This window comes from Scleropages formosus, chromosome 5 (assembly GCF_900964775.1).
Source record: "Scleropages formosus chromosome 5, fSclFor1.1, whole genome shotgun sequence".
Classification (NCBI taxonomy): Eukaryota; Metazoa; Chordata; class Actinopteri; order Osteoglossiformes; family Osteoglossidae; genus Scleropages; species Scleropages formosus.
In genome coordinates this window covers 9,521,208-9,532,448 of record NC_041810.1, presented here as the reverse complement: position 1 = coordinate 9,532,448, position 11,241 = coordinate 9,521,208, and the positions used below count along the sequence as shown (strand labels likewise).

Genomic DNA, 11,241 nt, shown 5'->3' with positions numbered 1-11,241 from the left:
ACTTCTACTAAAGTAAAATTCTGGAATTTTTTTTTATGTTTCACTGTAACTTTTGACATCAGTACCTTCTTACTTTTATAAACGTATATCTGTAAAGAAGAAACATGTACTTTTACTCCATTATATTCCTATCACCTAGTTTCCCTCACTGTTTTCATGTAATCTTCCAACTTCTTAAAATCAGTTGTCTTTTATACCACAGACACAGTAGACCCTCCATAAAAATGGAAATTTTGTAAGATTTTGTTATAATTATTCTTGAACAGAGAGCTATTGTGTAAATTGCTCCTGTTTTATTACTTTAAACATATGGACTGTTGGAAACACAAATGGGTTTCCTATTTCATTAACATGAACATAGCACATGTTCAAAAAGTAACGTATTGAGGTGAAAACACTATAATTAAAATAATTTTCTCTTATTTAGTGGAAGTAGTGTGTAGCGTAGATTGTCTCTTGGCACTTGGATGGTGGGACTGGATGTGGGTTAAATCCCTGCTCAGTCTGTGTGGTATTAATGTGTCTTTCTTGTGTTCTTGTTAGTTTCCTCCAACAGTCTAAAGACGTGTGTTTTGGGTGGACTGGTGACTTTACATTGAGCATTGTGTGTGTGTGTGTGTGTGTGTGTGTGTGTGTGTGTGTGTGTGTGTGTGTGTGTGTTACATTGCTCTGGTGTATTGATGGATGAATGTTTTTAGAGAGCTCAGTGTAATGTGTCTAACATTCTAAGTAACCTCTAACAAAACTGTCACGTAAATACTGCACAGTAATCATTGGGTGCTGCTTTGGAGAAAAGCATCTGCTAAATGAATAAATTTTAATCTCTACTCAAGATGTGGAGTTAAATACTAACTAAAACTGTTCTAAAAAATCTGTAAAGGTATACTGACATGTTAATACATGCAGCTAATATGCTAATTTCACATATCTTATAAACATAAGGTTAATGTTCAGCAGTTTAAATTTCAAGAAATTTTTGTGCATTTTCCATTCACTTTTGATGATTAACTGATGTATTTTCAAAGATGTAATTTATTGAAAATATTATTTGAAACTGTATTGTATCTGTTTACATTGCTTGTATTTCAGAACATTAAAAAGCTTCATATGAATCAATTGAACTTCAATATTTCAGTCGTCTTTTGACCTGATGCTTTTTTACTTTTCATTTTGGAATGAGTGCTTTTTACTTCAGTAATTATTTTTGAAAGTATCTTTAGGTTTGTTTGAAACGGTGTTTGGCTGCACTGACCACCTCTGGTGTGTACAAGGATGTGTGTCACTGTGTCACCTACTGTGTCCCTGTAGGAGAGAAAGCGTTGACCACTCTGCCCCCTGGTGAGGGACCCCCTGGTCCTGACCACACTGACTATGATGATGTGGGAGACGGAGGATCGTCTGCAGTTCTGGAATCTCTCTGTGACTGACAGCCCAGTCTGAGTCTGAAGGTCCTTTTACCCAAAGTTTCAAACCAACAGGCTCATTAAGATCTGATGCTTCTAAAGTAGCTGGAAGCACAGTAACCTTTGATTAAATTTTCTCTTTTCTTGTCAAAGTGTTTTTTCAGTCTTGGGGGGAGTAAATTTTCATAGACCGTTGTAATAATACAGATGCAAATTGAATTTTTTTACCCTTATTCTCTAGTTCACATCTGCAAATATTTATTGAAATTAAAAGAAAATTTGACAATTTCTGAGTCCGTTCTGTTTTTGTCTCATTCATGGTTGAAGTTATTAACTAGGTATTAACAGGTTTTTATAGCAACGGTACAGCGTACATGCATGAACAATTTCAAATTTGTACCAGTTTCCTTTGGTTAAATTTGTGCTCCTCCACTTGGCATTCAGGCTTCTGTCACAAGGAGGTTCTCTGGTCTCAGGGTTGCCCTCTTCCTTGGGGCCTCTGGCATCACAGTAGGCACTTTTCATTGGTTTTGAGATGTATAGCGTGCTTATAGTGTTTAAAAAAAAGCATCAAATGAGGGTAATGTGAAACAGTAAGCAATTGACCATTTAACACCCAGGACAGCTCCCCTTGGGGACAGACCATTGCACCATCAGGAGCTGTCCTACATGGACAAATGGATAAGCATTTCCTCATAAGAGAATCTCCATAAAGACTCGTGAGAAATGCTGGTGGAATCGAGTAGAAAGACAGAACAAACGTGCTCTTGTCACGCTGTCACAGGTGCATGACAGCTCAAGTGTAGCTGAGAGAAAGATCTGGATACAGATATGTGGTTCTTGAGTACAGTGAATTCATCATATGTCCTTGTATGATCCAGTACACATTACACAAGTCGCTGCATATAGGGTTTTTTTAAGTTTTAACCATTAAACAGATAATATAATACATGCTTTTTGAGTACGCAGGAGATCGGGAAAAAGGTGAGTCTGAAAAATCAAGGACCACCCAGCTGGCAGAGGAGTGCAGCTGTCTAGTTGGGGTGTAGCAAGTGATCATGTCTTGTAGGTATTGGGGAGTAGATCTATTGATTGTTTGTAGGTTGTAACCAGATTGAGAAGAGTAGGGGGCCCAGCACTGAGCCCTGTGGAACACCAGTTGAGAGAGGCTGAGGGGATGGCAAGGAACTGCACCAGACCACCTGCTAACAGTGGAGCGGAAGGCAGGCAAACCACCACAGAGCAAGGAGTGCAGGGCGGATCAGAAACAGCAGTGTGTCTAGGACACACCAGCATACAGAATACAGCACATGTGGTGCATGGAGGTTAGTGGGGTTTTATATGCGTTGGGCATGATTGACGGCTGGGTATGGCAAAGGCCAATTTTCTGCAACTTCTTACCTCCATATTAGAGTGGAACTGTATGTAATGTTTAGGCAGAAAATATTACATATTGCAGTGGTTCCATATGTACTGCCAATAGTACTTAAGACACATTAAATATGCAATAAGTAACATTTATAAGCGATTTTGCAATGACTTCATTTGACATTTTGACCAGGAGCTTCCAAATATACAGGTGTAGCTGTCTAACTACCTCTTTCCCCGTTATTCCTGTTCATATTAACATACAGCAGTCTGCTTTCTGTGGAGTCCTTTTGTAGCTCACAGGTGTGATCATCATGAAAGAAGCTACAGTGATTTCCTTGCTGTTGTTCAGAATACACTTTCCCAACTGAGCTAATTGTTGTTACAGTAAATCTCATTTTCCAGAATGATATGTAATTGGCTTGTCAGGATCTCTTGCTTCACAGCCTCCTCATACTTGAGCTCAACATTGGCCGACATGGTCCTGATGGTGGACTGGGCCTCTAAAGTAGCCACTCTTTACTCCATATATTCACAGTCCATTGTATTACTTAGCAAACAAGAATAAACCCATATTTTACACTGAAAAGGATATCAATATATTTTACTTTTAATTCTTGTTTTATAATGTCACATCATATCCTAGGTCAGCCTCATCCAAGTACACACCCCATGGGTGGCCAAGGGGCATTTTAACTAGATGTGTAAACCATCTGAAGTCAGTCCTTATAAGCTGAAGAAACTGCTCCACATTTACTGCACTTCACCTTGGCAGAGAATGTAAGCCCTGCTGCTGGGTGGAAGAGCTTCATTTCCAAAAAAAAGTCAAACTATACCGAGTCAAAATTTGTTCCTCCAACAAATGTAAAATGTCATTTGTAGTCGGCAGCATGGATCAACATGAAGTGATTGATGGAGAAATTAAAGCAGGAAATGGGGAGCAAGTTCATGCTATTTGTAATTTGTTCATGCTATTTGTACAGGATATTCCTTCTGTGCCTTTTAAATGAGACTTGATGCATAGCTCAGTCCTGCCACCTACTGCAGATAAAGGTCAATATCAGAAACACAAGGACATGGCTGATGAAAAGTATTAATAAAGCTGTGGTTCTAATTGTTCTTTGTATGGGTCTCTCCATGGGAGGATAGACCACATCTCCCACATCCTTCACTTTCAAGTTTGGGTGACGAGTGCCACGTGCCGCGTGTGAAACCCCAGGGTATACAGATGGATTTGAGAGAAACAGTGAACTTCATTGTGGGACCATGCTTGCTGTTGGCTTATTATTTGTCGAGGGAGATAGTTTCTCTTTTCATTTGCCTTTTTTTTTGTTTATTTCTGCCACTTTTAATTTTTATAGAAAACCTCCATAAATTCACCTGTGTCACTTCTAGTAATTAATTTAAAATCCCTTGAGCTCACATTTTAACTGTGTTGTGAATGTTGGTGTTTGAATGGTTTACAGTGGAAGGCGGAGTCAGATCAGACTTCGGCGCTACAGTATCTGTATATATGGAGGAAACACACAGAGATTCCTCTGATTGGTGTTTCCACACTTTTCATGTGTTCCTGTACTCCTCTCATAAGGCAATGCTGAGTGTGATTGGTGGCTGGGGGCGTGTTCTCCATGGGGGTCCAGGATGGTACAAAGGCACTCGCTCGCCCTGAGAGCTCACAGCTCAAGGTTGGGTTCTGAACTTTGCTCTGAGGACAGTTGGTTTGTGCTCATGGAGATGGAGAGCTGTCTGTTCATCCTCATGCTCTCATCCCTGCTCCTGTCCACCACAGCCGGTGAGTTAAGTACCCTCTTTTGTGTTTGCTTCTGTTACGCATTGTAGGGTCAAGTCTTAAGATTATGGTGAGGATGTAATGCAGTCAATCAGATCTGAGTAAAATTTTGTAAATTAATTATCTATGGTATTCCTTTAAATTTTTTCAAATTTTTATCTTCTGTGGATTTTAGCAATTGCTATGGACACATAATTTCATTTTGGGATTGTAATTTAGCCAAGCAGAAAAAGAACCTCACCATAGCCATACAAAGAATGTAATATTTATTAGATTAGCTATAAAACTACTTCCAGGTCTTCATTTTGTGACTTTATATATCTACATAAATGTTAATACATTGAAATAATGTCTGTATGTATTACTGCTTATTATTAGTAGGGTTGAAATGCTAATATAACGTACATAGTTGCAATGAGCCATCTATACTATTTATTAATTTATGCTTTACTGTGATATTCATTTACTTCAGTGACTACTGTTGTTAGATTGCTGTCGGTATGCTGCTGTAGCCTTGTACAGTTTTCAGATTGAAAACTTCTTATTTATTTTGTTTACAGTGCATTCAGAAAGTATTCATACCCCTTCACTTTTGCCTTTCCTTATGTTGCAGCCTTATGCTACAATCATCAGTTTCCCTGCATCAGTCTACACTAAATACCACATAATGACAAAGCAAAAACAGATTTTTAGAAAATTTAGCAATTTTATAAAAATAAAAAACTGAGATATCATATTGACATATGTATTCAAACCCTTTGCTATGACACTTGAAATTTAGTTAGGATGCATCCCATTTCTATTGATAATCTGTGAGATGTTTCTACACCTTGTTTTGAGTCCACCTGTGGTAAATTTAGTTGATTGGACATGATTTAATAAGGCACACACCTGTCTATAGAATGTCCCACAGTTAACAATGTGTTACCAGAGCAAAAGCCAAACCATGAGGTCAAAGGAATTGCTTGCATAGCTTAGAGACAAGACTGAGTTGAGGCATAGATCTGGGGAAGACTACAAAAAATTTTCTCCAGCGTGGAAGATTCCGAAGAGCATAGTGCCCTGCATAATTATTCAAATGGAAGAAGTCTGGAACCATCCTGACTCTTCCTAGAGCTGACCACCTGGTCAAACTGAGCAATCGGGGGGAAAGGCCTTGGTTAGAGAGACTCCCAAGAGTGATAGTCACTCTAGCTGAGCTCCAGAGATCCTGTGCGGAGATGAGAGAAACTTCCAGAATGGCAACCATCACTGCAACATTCTACTTATCTGGGCTTTTTGGTAGAGAGGCCAGATGGAAACCTCTCCTTAGTAAAAGACACATGAAAACTTACTTTGAGTTTACAAAAAAGACACTTAAATGACTCTCAAATTGTGAGAAACCAAGATTGAACAGTTGAACCTCAATTCTAAGTGTCATTTCTGGAAGAAACTAGGCACTGTTCATCACCTGCGCAATACCATCCCAACGGTGAAGAATGGTGGTGGCAGCATCATGCTGCGGGGTTGTTTTTCAACAATTAAAACTTGGAGACATGGCAGAGTCCAGGGAAATCTGGATGGAGCAAAGTACAGTGATGTCCTTCATAAAATCCTTCTCTAGAGCGCTCTGGTGTGAAGGTTCACTTTCCAATAGGACAATGACTTTAAGCACAAAGCAAAGACAACAAACGAGTGACTTAGGGACAGCTCTGTGAATGTCTTTGAGTCACCCAACCAGAGCCTGGACCTAAATCCAATTGAACATCTCTGGAGGGACCAAAAAATAGCTGTCTACTGATGGTCCCCAAGCAAGCTGACAGAGCTTGAGAGGATCTTCAGAAAAAAATGGCAGAAAATCCCTAAATCCAGGTACACAGAGCTTGTCAAGTTATACCCAAGAAGACTCCAGGCTGTAATCACTGCCAGCTACGTAAAGGGTTTCAGTAGTTAGATGATATTTCAGTGTCTTATTTTTAATAAATTAGCAAAATGTTTAAAATCCTGCTTTTGCTTAGTCATTATGGGATATTGAGGGTAAATTGAAGGGAAAAGTTAATGGAAATTATTTTTGCATATGAATGCAACATAAAAAACTGAAGGGGTCTGAATATTTTCTAAAAGCACCATATAATGATAAAAACAATAGGGAAAGGAAAGTTTGGTATCGACCTGCGCCGAAACAGATGCACTCATATTTAAAGGATTTTCAAATGTTTTTTCTCATTGAAATTTGTTACTGCAATTTATCCATTCTCCACAGTTATTTGTTCTTAACATTAGTTTTATGACAAGATATTTATGAAAAAGTGTGACAATTAAAAAAGCGTTTGTAAAAATTACGTGCACACTTCAAAAGCGTAACGGAACCCAGTGCAATGAAAAACCCGCCATAACATCATATAAAAAATATACCCGGTGTTAATACAATAGGCATATTAATTAATTTCTGCTTGCTACACTGTCATACGAGTCCTTTCCCCAGTCTTGACAAAGACACGGTAGAAATACATGCATGTAGCCAAGCCCAAACAGGTCATTGAAACCCAGCTACTGTCTCTGGTTATGGGTTCAGAGCAGGCATTCAATGTAACAAGAAAGTAAAAATATTTTGAACAGGTAGGAATTGCTATGATACTTGTAACTGATCCTGGCATGAATTAATTTCTGCACATTTTCATTTTCTTTTTGCTATTGTTAACCGACAGATCTGGGTCATTGCAATATAAGAAATAAATAATGTAACGACCCGCGTTACTGGTTTTGTGTAAATAGTTGCATTCTGGAAAACCTGTAAATAATGTGTGTAACCACTGGGGGCACGTCGGGGGGACATGGTGGGTTGACTGTGGCTGCAAGTGTGGGGGGAGAGAGGTACCAGGCACCAAGTGCTAAGTAGGCTAGGAAGGCTGGCTGTAAGCGCAGGTCCTGCAGGAAGCGGGATTCCCAGGCCGAGAGCATTATTTCCCTGGTGCTGTTCTTCTAATAAATTGTTCATCATGAACACTATCTCCGAGTCCTTTTTTGCCCCATCCAAACCCCCCGGCGGTGCGTGCCACAATAATATACGGCCAGTCCTTCGTTTACAACTGGGCTCCATTTTAATGACTCCCGTTGCAAGTCAGCTTTGTCAGTAGTGAAAAATATCCTTCTACTGTTTTATATGAACCATAAGAATGTACAAACATGCAAGAATGATACATTACACCATCGGGCTTTTTATTTTTTCACAAGTTCTGCATCTATTCATGGTAAAAATCTACTAATACACAGTAATAGTATATAGTGCTGTAATTAAATGACACAATGGAACAATAAATAAAATTAAATGCAGTACAGATTGTTATGGATCCAGAAATTAATACTGTACAGTAAAGAATTCATTCTTATTATTGCATAGATCAAGTACTAATTGTTCTTTCTTGAATCAGCCAGGATTTTATGAAGGTAGACTGAAGACAAAGAAAGCTTTATATTACATACGAACAGGGCTGGGGTGGATCCTCTAGACTTGCCCTCTTAAAATTTAAGTCTAAACAATTTGTATGAATGCTACATTTTACTCTTCATTGCTCCATTCCCTTTGAATCACACAAACAGGTTGTTACCATAATTTCTCCAGTGGCTGATTTGGCTTTTGAAATCACACAGAATTATTATTATTACTATTCATACTTTTACTAAGGGGGGCTGCGGTGGCGCAGTGGGTTGGAGCGGGTCCTGCTCTCTGGTGGGTCTGGGGTTTGAGTCCCGCTTGGGGTGCCTTGTGACGGACTGGCGTCCTGTCCTGGGTGTGTCCCCTCCCCCTCCGGCCTTACGCCCTGTGTTACCGGGTTGGCTCCGGTTCCCCGCGACCCTGTATGGGACAAGCGGTTCTGAAATTGACAGATACATTTTAAGTAAATTATAAATTTCACAATGCTTGAAAGTGCACCATTCTTTACATCTTGTAAAATCTAAATAATGGTTCAAATTAAACTTTCGGTAGTTTAAAATGGAGTTCAGCTTTTGCCGTTTTTGTTTGTGGTTGTGACATTTACCAAGGATTACATGTAGATTAGGAAACACAGATTTTGATTAAAGTCTTTTTGCTTAAAAAATATTATTTGTGAAATCCACTTTTACTTTCAAGTGTTTTCGAGTTTACACCAAAACATGTTTTCGTAAATAGTTAAAGAATAGCTTTACCGTTGCTTCTTGTTCCAGCGCACAAATCTCACATAACTGATTAACACTTGGTTTGTAGGGCATATGAAAGGATAATTTTAATGGAAACATCTGTTGTCTCAGTTCTGAGACAATGCGGCCTCGGTCGATTCTTAGCTCCTTTCCGATATAACATAGTATTTTGAGTACGAATTAGAGTTACATGGGAATAGAATATTTATTAGACTAATATTCATTACATAACCCTAGCCCTAAGAAGACATTGAATTTCTTGTTAGGAATGTGGACACTATTCAATGACACATTTGAATACAGGGTGTTATATTTCCTTGTATTTCATAATCTAAGTAGGAGGGCCATTTGGGAACAGCATCCAAAATAACAGCAAATTGCTCAGTTGAGATCGAGAGCTCAATCTTTCAATTCACACACACATTTTCTGAAACGCTTGTCCCATATAGGGTCACAGGGAACGGGAGCCTACCCGGAAACACAGGGCATAAGGCCAGAGGGGGAGGGGACACACCTAGGACAGGACGCCAGTTCGTCGCAAGGCACCCCAAGCGGGACTCGAACCCCAGACCCACTAGAGAGCAGAACCTGGTCCAACCCACTGCACCACCATGCTCCCCCTCAATTCAATTCAATTTATTTTTATAGAGCGCTCTTCTCATGCAGTGACACAGAGGGCTTTAACACAGACATAAGGCAAGAAAAACATACAAACAAAGAAGACAGTTGACTAATGGCTACCATAATAAAGTACTTTTATACAATTATAAGTATGCCCACTGGCCACCGGGGAAAGGAACAAAAACTCCAAACTGAAAGTTGAGGGAGAAAAAACCTCTGGGGGTCCATGGGCCAGTAGTTTCCCACTCCTCCTGGGCATTCTAGAAAGCAACAATTGTAAGCCAGTGTGTAACAAGTAATAATGATTATGTTGCTAAATGGCATCTTGGATCCCCAGCTCAGCAGATGGACATCATCTGCAATCAGCACGGGGTTCGTCTGTCACCAACAGCCGGCCTCCTCAGGTCTTCTGTAGCGAGGTAATGCTCAACAAGAAGATAGAACAGAATTAGTAATATGTTACTTAAATTTAATATGCGTTTTTATAAAGGTGATAAACAACCAAGGCAGGTGAAATTACATTTCGAGGTGGAATGCCTGAGAGAATATGTAAGTCTTTAATTGGGATTTGAAAACAGAAACAGACGGGGCATTTCTGACAGTAACCGGTAGACTATTCCATTCTTCGGAAGGTATTGAGAGTAACCAAGTAACCATTGTCTCAAATACAATATTGTTCTCATACCATCTTCTAAAAATGTTTTCGGATGTAATGTATCAGAATCAGAATCAGAATAATAACGAGCTTTATTGCCAAGTATGTTCACACATACAAGGAATTTGTCTTGGTGACACAAACTTCCAGAGCACAGACAGAACAAACAGACAGAATGACAGTGACAAGACACAGATGAGAAGATAGAATATGTGAATAAAGGATAAAAAATTTATAAAAAACATAAAGTACACAATATACAAAAATAGTCACTAGACATTATATGTATGTACAGGTATGTTCTATACAAATGCAAGGGAATGTGAGTAAGACATATGATGTGATAGAAATAATTATAAATATAAATAGCCTTGTGTATTGCGCTGGTTTACTCTCTAGGGGGGATTTAGTTGTTCATGAGGTAGATGGCCTGAGGAAAGAAACTTTTCTTGTGCCTGGCTGTCCTGGTGCTCAGTGCTCTGTAGCGCCGGCCAGATGGCAAGGGTTCGAAGAGGAAGTGGCCTGGATGTGAGGGGTCTAGAATGATTTTTCTAGCCCTTTTACTGACTCTGGACGAGTATATTTCTTGGAGAGCTGGGGTGGGGTGTGCCGATGATTCTTCCAGCAGTCCGAACTCTCTGCTGTAATTTTCTGATGTCTGATTTCGTAGCTGAGCCGAACCAGACAGTTATAGAGGTGCAGAGGACAGACTCGATGACCGCAGAGTAGAATTGCATCAGTAGCTCCTGTGGCAGGTTGAACTTCCTCAGCTGGCGAAGAAAGTACAACCCCTGCTGGACCTTCTTCACAATGGAATCTATGTGGAACTCCCACTTCAAGTCCTGTGAGATGGTGGTACCCAGGAACCTGAATGACTCCACTGTTGCCACAGTGCTGTTCATGATGGTGAGTGGGGATAATGCTGAGGTGTTTCTCCTGAAGTCTACGATCATCTCCACTGTTTTGAGCGTGTTCAGCTCCAGGTTGTTATGACTGCACCAGACAGCCAGCTCTTGGACCTCCTGTCTGTAAGCAAACTCGTCACCATCCCGGATGAGGCCAATGAGTGTGGTGTCATCTGCAAACTTCAGGAGTTTGACTGAGGGGTCTTTAGCGGTGCAGTCGTTGGTGTACAGGGAGAAGAGCAGTGGGGAGAGCACACATCCCTGGGGGGCGCCAGTACTGATCGTGCGAGTATTGGATGAGAATTTTCCCAGCCTCACTATCTGCTGCCTGTCTGTCAGAAA

At 40.0% G+C, this 11,241-nt stretch overlaps 1 protein-coding gene across 1 annotated transcript in view; it reads left to right on the top strand.

Moving 5' to 3' along the window:
• Positions 1–4,499: 4,499 nt before the first annotated feature.
• The window catches only part of LOC114910500 (deleted in malignant brain tumors 1 protein-like), a gene marked incomplete at its 3' end in the record, with an annotated part of 49,014 nt that continues 42,272 nt past the window's right edge, over positions 4,500–11,241 (top strand). The window contains exon 1 of the mRNA XM_029251879.1: positions 4,500–4,563. Within this exon, the coding sequence (XP_029107712.1) occupies positions 4,500–4,563 (64 nt within the window). The remainder of the gene's footprint in view (positions 4,564–11,241) is intronic.